The 14,855-nt window shown below is 33.3% G+C and overlaps 1 protein-coding gene across 3 annotated transcripts in view; it reads left to right on the forward strand.

Moving 5' to 3' along the window:
- Positions 1 to 14,855, forward strand: part of UNC13C (unc-13 homolog C) — a 744,253-nt gene that overhangs the window by 418,558 nt on the left and 310,840 nt on the right. For all 3 annotated transcript variants that reach the window (XM_074294550.1, XM_074294552.1, XM_074294551.1), the window contains 2 exons: positions 7,466 to 7,534; positions 8,737 to 8,826. In XM_074294550.1, coding sequence (XP_074150651.1) covers positions 7,466 to 7,534; positions 8,737 to 8,826 — 159 coding nt within the window. The remainder of the gene's footprint in view (positions 1 to 7,465; positions 7,535 to 8,736; positions 8,827 to 14,855) is intronic.

A 14,855-nucleotide genomic window follows, 5' to 3' on the forward strand; every position in this document is an offset into this window, starting at 1 on the left:
AGTTCAAATCTTATCTCAGATTTCCTGGCTGTGTGACCCTAGAGAAGTCACATAACCCTGTTTGCCTCAGTTTCCTCATCTAAAAAATGGATAAGGAAATGGAAAACCAATCCAGTATCTTTGCCAAGAAAACACCAAATAGGGTTATGAAGAGTCAGACATGAATATAAAACAACTGAACTGCAAGAGCATTTTTTAGTTTGGAAAGAGAATTTGAGCCATTATCATCATAATCATTATTATTGTTTATTATTCTTCTTCTTATTATTATTATCAGCGTCTGGACTTTTGACTTCATCAGCACAGAAAAGTCCTTATACACTGGTCTGCAGAACGGCAGCTTCTTGGCCTGAGAGGTTAAGGGATTTCATAGTGTGCATGAGAGGCGATATTTGAGCCCAGATCATTTTAACTCCAATTTAATCACACTGTCTCTCTTCTAGATCATGCTAGAAGGTATGCCAGCCACTTCATAGCCATGAATAAAGCTTTCATTTGTCATTGTGATTTAACTATCACACCAAAGTTGAAAATAACAGTTTTGGTAGGGCATGAGATGGATTTAAGGGGAGCAATACTCAAAGAAAAACTTAAAGTAACATTTTCCTTCTATTTCTAAATGTATAAAAAGTCAATTATAATTCCATCTATTAAATAGTCAACACCACTGAATTCATGAATGTTTATTGAACTTGGTAAGCATATTGAATTTTGATTTATAATATCCCACTTTACTCTAGAAATATAGATAATTCAAGACTTGATTAAAGCCTGGAAAATGAAGTGAAGCTAGGATTAGAGTTATCTGGATCATTCCCACTCAAACATGTTTATTTAGTGTAATGTCCTCTCTAAAATGTAATGTTCTCTGTTGAGGTTTTCTTGGGGTCTCTGGAGCAGCCTTCTTTTCAGTTCAGTAATCACCACAAGAGTAGCCAGGGGTTAAAATCCAAATCCTTTATTGTCTCTTTCAAAGTCTTGTCTCCTTTCCTGGGGCCTTGTTAGCTTTCTTTGAGACCTACCTTTCTCCTTGGTTCTGTGGGCTTGAGCTCCTGCCTCCTCTGCCCTCTGAATCTCTCTGAATGTCTCTGAATCCAAAGGTTTGCGTTTCAGTCTGCAGCTACCACAAAAGGTAGAAGATGGAATGAATCTGTCTCAGCCTCAAAGAGCTTCTAGTGTGCTCCTCCTTTTGGTCCTGAGAGCTTCTCCCTTTTATGCACCACACTAAGTATATAACATTCATTATATCACTAGGAAACCATTATTTGTTATAGGATTAAATTAATGCTAAACTAGATTTAACCATTGTCTCCTTGCACTTAGTAATTCCACTTAGTACCTTGTTTCAAGTTCTGGCCCATAACAATTTGGTTAGTGAAAAAAAAATGTGCTTATAGCTTAAATTATCTGTACAATTGATTAAATTCCCTTTTTTCTCAAGCCTATACCAATACCAAATTCATAAAGAACTGTTTTCTATTTCTGAACATCCAATATCCAATTAATGTGTTGAATTATTAGTGTATTTGATTATGCAAGCTTTGTTTTGTTGAATTTTTTTTAATGAATGATGGGATAATTCATTCTCAAGTGAAAACACAGTGTAGCTTTGAAACTTTGCTTTGTTATCATATAATTTAATAAAGAAAAAGTCAATATCCAGTGCAATAGATAAGAAAAGTATGGATATACACAGCTACTTTAAATGGTTGTTAGAAATGACCTTTTTGGAGAGACACTATCACATACTTTCAATAAATAGTAAATTGTTTAAATGTATGCTTTATGGCCACATTGTGTTAAGGACTATGTAGTTGAGGGAGGTCTATCTTATACCTAGTTAAAAATCCTATTTTCAGTCTCTAGATATGAAATATAGTGAATGAGAAAGTAAATTCTGAATCTGAATCAAGGAAGTCAAAAGAAGTAGGAATATGATGTAGCCTAAGTGCTTTTCCTTTTCTTAATGTATATTTTGGTATATGCAATCAGGTAGTTTATATGGTTTTGGGAAAGGTGTTTTGTTTCCATTTTTCTAATGAAGATATCTGGAAAGAGAGAAGGACACAAAGTAAAAAGGGGAGAAAAGCTTAAATGATCTTTCACAATAGGACAAAAAACCTATAAATCAAGGGAAGGGAACATAGAGCTGGGATTTAGGTCTGTTTGTTTTTACTAATGAACTATATGACATAGATGAATCAATTAATTCCTCTGTGCCTCAGCTACCCTGTCTGCCAAATGGGAGCCTATATTTTTATAATACAGATCAAATGAAATAATAGGAATGAAAAGTTTTTTTAGGTAAAATTCTTTAAAATATAAGTAAAGCATTCTCATTCTTCTTTGAGTTCAGGTTAATGTTCTTTGGAATTATGGGTCACACCACACAAATAGTCATGGGCCAGTAGTTTAGTTATATGGATTGATTCTTGCTTGGCCAAGGACCAGAGAACTGGCTGTAGCCATATCAACAGAGTAGTTACTTATAGTCATGCATTGGAACCCAGCTGAGCTTTGTTATACAAACCTCACTTTTGGAATAGTATCATCAAGGGATTTTACCTGTCACATAAAGCAGGCTATGTTTTATGCTCATTCTGTCTCTAATATTGTTCCTGGCTAAGCTATAAGGAAAAGCTTAACCTTGTGGAACACTTGGCTTTTCTCCCTTTCGGGAGAAAGTCTGTTAATGGTATCATCAACCGTGAAACCTACTTATAAGGAAGTCCCTTCATTCATGCTTACCTGAAAGAGAATGCAGAATGGATTTCAACAGAGCCCAGTGCTTCATCTGCAATGTAATTACCAAAAAAAAAAATTCTCTGTAATGGGAAATAGCAAACAGAGCAGGAGACAGAACTACTTCAATGCTTTGAGCTCCATTCATTTAAAAAACTTAAATCTTGACTTATTGTTCTTATTAGTAACTATTTTGCTTTCCTTTTGCTGAAGAAAATGTACTTATTTTTGAAATGTTATCTAATTTTATGGATGCCTTTTTTTACATCATATTAATTTCTAAATATATTCCTTCAAACTCTTCTACGAAGAGGCCATCCCTTCCCACAGCATTTTGAAGAGAGGTTTAGCAAAATTAACATGCATAATGGGCATATCTGATTATGCATAGTAATGTATATCTGTAGATCCTCACCAGTACAATGAAGAGGGAGAAGCATAGAAATTTTATTTTAAAATGGGAGGAAACTTTCTTCAAGTAATCTAAGGCAAGAGAGAATTTGTTAGGAGTACCTAGACAGCACAGTAGGTAGAGTACTAGACTTGGATATTTGAAGACAAATTCAAATTCACACTCAACATGAGGGTGATTCCTGGGCAAGTCACTTCCCTCTGTATGTTATAGTTTCTTCTTCTGTTAAAATGTAGTGCTAGTATTAACTTTCTTCTACTGGGGAAATCATAAGTAAGAAGGGGAGGGGTACTCAGTCTGTCTCAGGCCTTTGTGTTGTGATTTTTGAAGCTGTCTGGATAATTTGAGACCAGGCTACCTCATCACATGAGTCCCCAGTCATTGGCTTAACTAAGCAAGAAGAGTGTCCCATATTCGTCTCATCAGCACAAATCTGAAAGGGGTTTTTGGCCCCATTTGCTAGGAAAGTGCAAGATCCCATATGGTTTCCTGAGCATAGGAAACTTCCTCCACATAAGTCCTAAGGAGATGCCTGAGGCACAGAGTGTTTATGTGACTGCCTCTCAGCCTCAGCTACCAAGAGGAGGAGGCAAGCTTCTAGATTCAAAGCCTTTATCAGTTACTTTGTGATGCTCCCTTTGGCTCACGGTAAAATGTTGATGAAATAATTTCAAGAGCATGAATGAATGAGATGGGGAAAGGCCTTGGGAGTAGCTGGTACCAGATCTGTTCCTTGATAGACATAAGGAATTTCTAGAAGATGAGTTAAGGAGGGAATGTTTTTGGAAGAGGAGTGATAGGCTTTTTGTGCAAAGGAATAAAAGCAATGATGGAAGGTCACAGGAAACAATCAGCTAGTTGATATGACTGGAATGAGAATTATATGAAATAAAAGGAGGATGGAAGCAAGACTGCAAAAGTCATAGAATTTCAGGTTGAAAATTTAGTATTTTATCTTAAAGGCAATGGGGAACTCTGATGATTTTTAAGTTTGGGTGTAACTTAGATCCCTATTTTAAGAATATAAATTTGGTATTCAAGTGGAGGATAGATTTGGGAGGGGAGAAACCTAAAGCAATGTGTATGTAAATTTACTAGAAAAGAAAAAAAAAAGTGTGATAGGTGGAGTCTGCAAGCTTGCTTACCTGTGACTGCCCTGGAATACAGAATATACACTCAAGGGGTACAGTCAGGTAGTAAAGTGAAGGTGGTTTTGCAATAAATGGGGAGATTTTTTCTCAGTAGTAGATGAAGAGATGTTATGAGGTAAGTGCCACGTAGAAGTTAGTGTATAATTGTTCTAAAGGACTGACCAGAAAGAAAAGAGGAAGCTAGACATTTTCACAGAATTGAGGGAAAGGGAGAATCTGTTAAGAGATAATGGATGAAAATGGTATGGTTGTATTAGATGCAATTAATTATTGAATTCCTCACAATTAATCATGGAAGAGACAGTAGGATTTGATCCATCTTGGTATTCTCTGGGTCAGTCATACAACTTTTGAGGTCAGGCAACAGCCACTTTGGGATAAGGACACTTAATTGAAGAGTAGAGGATAATTATTATCTGTTTTATAAATCTATTTTGCTGATGACATTCTTCTACTTATTCATACATTTATTAACAGACATTTACTAAACACCTATTAATATGCCCTAGGCAGTCTACTAGGCACTGGGTAAACAAAGTCAAAAAGAAAATAGTACCTTTTCAACATGAATGCAGATTGGATTAAACAAAATATACATAAGGTAATTACAAAAAGCAATAGGGGAAGACTGACAACAAGTAACAATGTTTTTCAAAATATTTATAATTTCTATTTTATGGTTATGGAATTTTAAAATAGTACAACTAGGAGGGGATCTTAGAGATTATTTAATCTAGTCTTGTTAAAAGTGGAATATCTCTGAGGTCCCATGAACTTGAATTATTTGTTATTTGCTTTTTGGTAGCTTTATATATTTTTCTTTGTTTTTATTTAATATTTATAGTATCAACTTAGGATATAGTTGTTATATGCTGCTAGTACTATTCTTTTACGTGGAGGAAATTTCTTATTTACTATATTCACAGTACTATATGCGCAGTTAAGCATATAGATGTTGGATCATACTCAATTTAGATACAGCCACAGTAGAATTTTGGAAGAGGAAGGAGGCTGATGAACATATAAAATAAAATCCTTGGAGATTAAAGTGTGAATACTTATATAGGCAAATGTTACTGTTTTGTAGAATTGTTTGAGATTTTGGAATGGAATTAACCCAAGAGGTTTGACATTACTATAATTACAACAAAGCATATTTTTGACATGGTAAATGACAGAAACAGAAGTTGCTGTTTAAATTTCAGTGCCTTAAAAAATAGTGCTGATTTTTCTTTCTACAGTGATATATTTATTAAAAGTACAATTGAAATAATATATAATATTTTGAAGAGCTGGACAAAGAGAGCGCTGAGTCACTTTGCTATCATGGGATCATAGATTGAAAGGACCTTGAAGTCCATCTATCATGGTCCTTTTCATTTAATAACTGAAGAGCCAGAGGCCAAAAAAGATTAAATGACTTGCTTTAAGTCCTAACTAGATATTTTGACAGATTCCAAAAGCAACCTAGAGCATTTTTAAAAGGAGGGGGGCAAAAGATTTTCAAAAGAGATTTATGGTAAGGTTTTTGATTTGTTTGTTTTGATACAATCTTAACATTCTGTCAGTGATTGTCAACCATTGGTGACAGTAAAGTTGTGGTGAATTCTCAGTATTGCCCTTCTGTACAAGAACCAATGGATTCAGTAATGCTGGAACAACTTCCCACTTTGAAAATCACTCTAGAATAACTTTTTGCTCAATACTGGATAGATTGAATAATCTGTGTAACTCTCTTAGAATTCTACTAGGGCAACTTCATTGGACACAAATTCAATCAACTCTGATGAAGAGCCTATTGTAAAGCATAATGTCATTCATTATACTCCATCCAGAAAGCCCTTTATTTACTCTGAATTTTTTGTTAGTTGGGGTTATCAGTAGTCACTGTGAGTAAGTGTATTTTGATTTATGGGATGTAAGCTCTGTCAGTACACGTCTTATTTACTGACACAGGACTGCCCTGCCTGACAAGCTCATATAAAAGAAGGTGCTCTGCTCTATGAGTAATGCAGAATTTCAGTAGTTCGAAAGAAATGTGAGATGTGCAAATACAGAGACATCTCCACTCCAGATGTTCATATGAACTATTTGTGCCCAATCTGTGGTAGAACCTTCCAAGCTCATCTTGTTCTGACCAGCTACAGACACCCTGGGCTTTGATCCCCATGTAGTGATATCATTTGGTCCTCTTCCAGAATGAAGGACAACTACCTTTAGCACATTGCCTCTTGTATACACTGTACCATCTTTCTTGATAGAATTCAAGTTTTCTGATGGCAAGAATTTATGTTTTGCCCCTAGTTCCTGGCACAAGGGACTTAATAAATACCTGAAACAAATGATACATAATCAGGTTAAAATGATCTATGGAGCCTGAGTCAGTCTCTAATAAGCAAGGTGTTCAGGAAGGTGGTAGTGTGTGAACCTAAGAGATTTAATTTGTGAAATAACTCTGGATGGTCTTAACGTGTTTAGTTTATAGTTAGGGAATAGCTTTCCCTCCAATGAGAAAGCTCATACTGGTAAATAAGTCCGATTCTGAGGTTAGAGTTTAAGTAACATTCAAATATAATTCTGTGTGTTTGAAAGAAAGAAAAAAAATGCGAATTCATAAGAGTATTAGGACAAACCTCTGTATTTTAATTGGAAATAAAACTCTCATTTGTTCACATGGCTCAAAACCTTTGTGTTTTCTAAAAAGTATTTTCATGTTTTCCCCTTTCCATGGAGATTACGCTTGTTTACCTCACTATGAGCTGGTTATCGAGATAAAGAACAGGAGAGGAGGAGAAGAAAGGAGATTGTTGGTGCTTACTAATGCTAATCTGAAAGCTCCTGGCTGGGTGCCAGGAGCATTTGTACAGCATTAGGGGAATAGTGAAGTATGGCAGCAGGCATAAATGAAGCTCAACAAAACACATTTTGCAATTTCTGATACACTTCCTATCATCTCCTAGCAATGCTTGTATGACTATAAATTGAAAACAACGTGCCTTGCAAACAGATCCCAAGAGGAAGGCAGTCAATCTAAGCTTTATGTTGGGCATTTTAAATGGTACTTTTACCCATGATGCAATTTAAAAAAATTATTAATTCAACATCCAATGGGCATGTTTTCTTCTTCTTCTTCTTCTTTTTTTCTTTTTGCTTTATACAGAGAGAAAAGTTCATTAAACTCCTGGATCAATTGCACAACTCTTTGAGGATTGATTTGTCAAAGTACAGGGTATGTTCATAAATATCTTCCTAAGAGAAAAATATAAAATTGGTTGAAATGGCTGTTTATCATATTATAGAGCTCTCATTTGTAGAATAGAATCTTAACCCTCATATTAATTTGGGGAATTTGTTTTTGGTTTTTTTGTGTGTGTTTTTTTGTTTTTGTTTTTTTCCCCTAAATGCTGTCTGTCTCTCTCTCATCTCTCTCTCATATCTTTCTGCTGATGAGGAAATTCAAATAAAGAGAGTTCAAATGGCTTGCCCAGGATCACACAGCTAATAGTGTCTGAGGCTGATATTTCTAACTCCAAGCCCATTGCTCTAGGGCTTGTAAAACCTATAGTCCCTTTCTGGACATTGTGCCTCAAAAGGAATAATTCTAAATGAATCCCTCATCCTTACTCTTGGAAGTAAACCCCTAACTGTAAAATATAGTGCACATTGAAAAAAAAATCTTTCCCAAAAGATTTACTTGGCACATTTGTCATTTCTCAGACTATGTTCTTATTTTTTTAAAAAAATCTATGAGGATTGAGAAAATTATAAGTAAAGGTTATAAATAACCTCCTTCTCTGAATTATCATAAGTATTGTTTCTGATTTATGTTGTTTCATGCTTTGATTGTTTCTCTGTGATGTTTGATATGATTTATAGTGAAATATAAAATCTCTGAGTATAGGGTAGATGCAGGAGAATGGAATTTTTTTGTCATCATTGGCCATAGTTGACTCATGATCACTAAGAATTTTGGAGAATTGCAATTTACATTTGTAAATACTTAATTTGTAAAATACTTTTAAAATGATAGAAGCAAAGATTTAGAGCTAGAAGAAATTATAAAGCTCATCTTATCTAATTCTTTCATTTTACAGATAAGAAAAATGTGGTCCAGGGAAATTATATGATTTATCTAAAGTCCCACAGATAGAAAGTGGCAAAATCAAAACTTGAACTCAAAGTCTTTTGATTCCAAATCCATTTCTCTTTATTGAGAGGATCATGATAATGATGAATCCTTTTAAATTGAAGTGGCACATAAAGACCAAAATATTTCATCCATAAACTTTTTAATCTTAATAACTCAATGTCTTTTTTTAAAAATTATTCCAAATTTATACTTCCTTTTAAAAAAGAAACAATTTCTCTTTCCTTAGGGTTTGATGCTGATAACTTTACCCTGTCTGTTTCTCCTTTTCTCTAATTAACTAGGACAACTTTCCTGCTAGCAATTCAGAGAGACTCCAAGATCTGAAATCAACTGTTGACCTACTAACAAGCATCACCTTTTTTCGAATGAAGGTATCTCATTTTATTTCTGTCATTGTCTTGGAAATAAAACACATTTATTCCTTCAGGAAAAGTCATGTTTTACTGTCTATTTCTGATCCCACACAATTTGGCCTCAGTGATTAGGTGCCAGCTTCTACCTTAACTTGATGAATCTCCTAATAAAATTTGATTTGAGGAAGTAAATGTCCTGACCCCTTATATTCTTCTGATATATTCAGCCTGACTTAGTTTTAAATTAAGTCCATCTTGAACAAAGCTTTTTAAAAATCTAAGCAGATATGAATCTTCTGAGCAAGAATTAAAGTTGAATTGCAATTCTTTCCTTACATTTGTTGGACTCAAAGGGCATCATTAACTCATTCACCCAGAGATAGAGAGAACAAAACTCCTTCAATTTCAGCCATGTTCTTCAATATTTAGACCACGTTCCTCAGCATTTGTCACCCTAACCACTGCAAAGTCTGGCTTCAGTTGTACACAAATGATATAGTACAATTTCCTTACCCAGAAGATTTGCTTTCTATCTGACAGTACTTTTGCTATTGATGTACTCAGATGTTTCACTTTTAGATTTTTTGCCTCCTTTTCTTATTCTACCTTGCTAGTAACTTGACATGGTTATGATTTTGGTGATGGTACAGGTCATGCAATACCACAAAATAATCTTTTTTAATAATATCTTTTTATTTTTCAAAATTATGCAATGCTAAGATAGTTTTCAACATCCACCCTTGCAAAGCTTTGTGTTCCAAATTTTTCTCCTTCCCTCCCTACTTCCCCCCTTCTTTAGCAAGTAATCCAATATAATTTAAACATGTGCAATTCTTCTAAACATATGTCCATATTAATCATGATGTGCAAGAAAAATCAGATCAAAAGGGAAAAATAAGAAACAAAAAACAATCCAACAAACAACAAGGAAAAAAAAAGTAAAAATACTAGTTTATGATCTGCATTTAGTCTCCACAGTTCTATCTTTGGATGAGAATGGAACTTTCCATCATAAGTCTATTGGAATTGCCTTGAATCACCTCATTGTTGAAAAGATCCAGCTGTACCACAACTGATCATCACATAATTGTGCTGTGCACAATGTTCTCTTGGTTCTACTCACTTCAGTTAACATCAGTTTATGTAAATCTTTCCAAGCTAAAAATAATTTTTAAAAATGATCACAGATTTTCAAGGATATATTTTTTAAAATGTTGGCTTTTGATCAATATTCATACAAATTCTACTGCTTGCTCTAGAAGATACTGTAAAAGCTTTTTTTTTCCTCTTTCTGTTTATTAAGATCTTATATTAACTAGAAAAATTATAAATTGCCGTGGAAGAAAAATATTACAAGGTTCTTAAAAGTTGAGTAAAAACTCTTTCAGGTGAAGTTATGGGAGTGGAGCCAAGATGGTGGAGTTAGGAAGTTACAAGTTACAAGTTATACAAGTTTATAAATATATATATATATATATATATATATATATATATATATATATATATATATATATATATATATATATATATATATATATACACATATATATATACATATATACACACATATATATATACACGTATGTATATATACATATATATACATATATATATGTATATATATATATATATATGTATACAAATTAGGAAGCTGCTCTACCTCTCTCAGTTTTCCTCAAAACCAAGGCTCTGGACAAAATCTGATGGAATGAAACCACTCTCCAGTCCAAGACAGATTGGAAAAAAACATCAAGAAAGGTCACTCTCACTGGGATGAAAAGAATGTTGAGCCTAGTTCAGAGTCTGGGAAAGTCAGTGAGAGGGTCTTAATCACAACAAATCAGCAACTGAAACATTTGTTCCTGGCTCAGTAGAGGATCAGATTAATGGGCAGCCTTCAGTCCTAGCTCAGAAGTTAAATTCTGGGAAAACAGGCTGTTTCCTAGAAAGAACAGGCCAAGCTAGTCCTTTAACCCAAGGGGCCCTATGCTCAAAGCACACAGGAAGCTTGGAACAGCGCTTTACCTCAAGAGCAGAGCTTGACATTAAAAATTTAAAAAGAGGAAATACCAAAAGGAAAGGAAAGGAGCAAGAAACAGAAAATAATCTTGACCATACAAAACTACTATAGTCAGAGAACAAACCAAAACACTAACTCAGATGAGGACAAAATGGCCACAGAGAAAATCTCAAAGAGTGATATGAATTGGTCTCAGCCCCACAGAAGATTCTTGGAAATGCTCATGAAAGACTTTAAAAGGCAAATAAGAAAGGTAGAATAAAAAAATAAGAAAAGAAATGAGAAGTATGCAAGAGAGAATCAATAGCTTGGAAACAAAGGTGATTCTTTAAAAAATATATTTGGCCAAGTGCAAAAAAAAAAAAAAATCCACTGAAGAAAACAATACCTTCAAAAGTAGAATTATCACATAGAAAAAGAAATAGAAAAGCTAACTGAAGAAAATCACAAATTAAAAATTAGAACAGGGAAATGGAAGCTAATGACTCTATGAGACATTAAGAATCAGTAAAATAAACTAAAAAATGGAAGAAAATTGAAAATAACTCATTGGAAAAACAGCTGATCTGGAAAACAGATCCAGAAAAGACAATTTAAAATCTACTTGAAAGCCATGGCAAAAAAAGAGCTTGGATTGCATTCTTCAAGAGATTATCAAGGAACACTGCCATGATATTCTATACATAGAGGGGGAAATAGTCATTGAAAGAATCCATCGATCATCTTTAGAAAGAAATCCCACAATGAAAACTCTGAGAAACATTGTTGCAAAACTCCAGAATCTCAAGGAAAATATTGCAACTATCAGACAAAAACAATTCAAATATCAAGAAGCAACAATCAGGATTACCCAGGATCTGACAGCTTCTAAAATAAATGATTGGAGAACCTGGAATACTATATTCCAGAAGGCAGACAATTTAGGGTTACAACTCAAGAATTAACTACCCAATGAGATTGAGCATCATCTTTCAGGGGAGACAATGAATCTTCAATGAAGTAAGAGACTTTCAATCATTTCTATTGAAAAAAAAAAAGAGAACTAAAGAGAAAATTTAATTTTTAAACATAGGAACCAAGAGAAATATAGAAAGGTAAGTAGGAAAAAATTTACATTATTTAATATTAATTATTAGTATATTAATTAATTGTTAAATATTAATTAATAATATTAAACTGTTTACATCCCCAGATGGGAAAATGTTATTATGTAACTCTTGAGAATTATATCTATTATTGGGATAGCCAGAGAGGGGTATCACATGGATGGAGGGTGTGATTGTGAATGGACTCTGATGTGATATCAAAGAAAAACACATTAAGGAGTGAAAAAAGGTCTGTACTGGAATAGGAGAAAAGGAGAGATATGTAGGACAAATTAGATCACATAAAAAGACACAAAAGAGATATTTCAATTAAGGAAAAGCAGGGAAAGGGATAAATATTGTCTGAAGCTGGATCTTAACAGTTTTGACTCAGGAGGAATTATTTAATCATTCACTTGGGTGTAGAAATGTATCTAACCCTATAAAAATTAGGCAAGAAAGAAGAAAGAAAAGGAAGAGACTGGATAGAAGGGAGGGCAGAAACACTAGAGAAAAAGGTAAGAAAAGGGGGAAGGATAATAAAAGATAGCATAGTGAGTGAGATGGGTTTAAAAAACTAAAACATTACCAAGTACAAGGCGGAAAGAGAGAACAAAAATATATACAGGGGAAAAATAGGATGGAGGGAAATACAGAGCTGGAAATCATGACTGTGAGTGAGAATGGGGTAAACTCTCCCATAAATAGAAGGTTATAGCAGAGTGGAATAGAAAACAGAATCCTATAATATGGTGTTTTCAAGAAACATTTGACACAGAGACACATATAAAGTAAAGGCAAAAGTCTGAAACTGAATAGATTATACTTCAGCTGAAGTTAAAAACAGTAGGAATAGCAATTCTGGTCTCAGATAAAGCAAAAGTAAAATATATATCTAATTAAAAGAGAAAGAAGGAAAGTACATCTTGATACAGGATACCATAAACAATGAAGTAGTAATGTATATGCATTAAGTGATAGAGTATCCAAATTCTTAGAGAAAGTATTACACCAGGTAAAAGAAGAAATAGACAGCAAAACTGTAGTAGTAGGGGACTTCAACCTTCCCCTCTTTGAATCAACCAAATCTAACCACAAAATAAATAAGAAAGGGAGGTTAATAAAATCCTAGAAAACATATATATATATATAATCAAATGTAAAAGGCAGAAATAGTAAATGCTTCCTTTTCAGACCACCATGCAATAAAAATTATATTCATTAAATGGCCATGGAAAGATAGATTTATTTAATTTCTAATTGGTTTTTAGTCTAATTCTAAATAGTGAGTGGGTAAAATAACAAATCACAGAAACAATCAATAACTTCATCTAAGAGAATGACAGTAATGAGACAACATACCAATAAGAGAAAAAAACACTGATAAATGTTTCAGGGGATGTGGGAAAACTGAAACACTAATACATTGTTGGTGGAGTTATAAAATGATCCAACCATTCTGGAGAGCAATTTGGAACTAAGGGCTATGAAACTGTGCATATGTTTTGATCTAGCAGTCCATTACTGGGCCTGTATCATCATAAATGAGTGAAAAGCACCCACATGAGTAAACATGTTTGTAGCAACTTTTTGTGGTGGAATGAATTAGAAAACGAGTAGATGTCCATTAATTGTGCAATGGCTGAATAATTTGTAGTATGTGAAGGTAATGGAATATTATTGTTCTATAAAAATGATAAATAAATTGATTTTAAAAGGTCCTCGAAAGATTTACATGAACTACTGAGTGAAACATGTAGAACCAGGAATACATTGTCCACAATAAGAACAAGAATGTGCAGTGATCAACTATGAAAGATTTGGTTCTTCTCAGTGATTTAGTGATCCAAGGCCATCCCAATTGACTTTGGTTAGAAAAATGTCATCTGCATCTAGAAAAAGAACTGTGGAAATAGAATGTAAATCAGCACATATATTTTTCTCTCCCATGTTTTTCCCCTTTTGTTCTGTTATTTTCCCCCAACATTATTCATAAAACAATGTGTATTAAAAATAAATTAGTTTTAAAATAAATGAGGTAAAAAAAATCCTCTTCTAGATTAAATGTCAAAACTACAATTGATAACTAACTTAAACAGCTTTAGAGTCTAAAAGATGGAAAGCATTTAGGAAACAGACATCCCTAATAGTCATTTTAACAAAGATGATTTGAGGAAAACATTAGATATATTTATTATAATGTTACTATCATAGGCTAAAAAAAAAACTACCCTGCAGTAAATTCCCAAAGAAAATTTCATGCTTAAAAATTACTTGAGATTCTTTTTTATTCAAACTTCTCAAATTCAAGTTTGATTAATAAATGTTAGTTAATCATTATGAACATATTAAATAATTAATATATATGTATGTATATATGTACACAAAAATAAATATAGGTAGAGATACACATAACTCCACATATTCCTTCCCATTGCCTTTTTTGTTAATTCCATTTCTTTAGAGAATGCCATATTTCATGTCTTATATAGAGAGATAGTTTCTACGTAATTTAATCATTTTATTAATAAGATGAGTACATTATTAATAAATCGATGGTCATTTGGCTATCTTTTTAGGCCAAAGACAATGACGGTATCAGGTCAGAGCTTACATTTTTGGAAGAGGAATTTTAAGCCAATAAGAGATGACCTACAATAAAATGAGGAGCTAAGAGTGATTGTGTATCACTCTTGGACAGAAAAACTCTATCTATAATAAGACCAGTCTTGACCTAACTTGACAAAAGCTTGTTTGAATTAAATTTACCTAAAAGTACAGATTCCTCTTAGGGTTGAGTTGTATCAGATAAGTTAATTCAATTTCATTATCAGTAATATTCTTCAAGAAAATGAACTATTTTTTAAAATAAGGATATTAAAAGAAAGGGAGAACTCTGAATCGTCCCAATCATTGTTAATTAATAATCATTTCTTTTATAA

The sequence above is a fragment of the Sminthopsis crassicaudata genome, chromosome 2 (genome assembly GCF_048593235.1).
Source record: "Sminthopsis crassicaudata isolate SCR6 chromosome 2, ASM4859323v1, whole genome shotgun sequence".
Classification (NCBI taxonomy): Eukaryota; Metazoa; Chordata; class Mammalia; order Dasyuromorphia; family Dasyuridae; genus Sminthopsis; species Sminthopsis crassicaudata.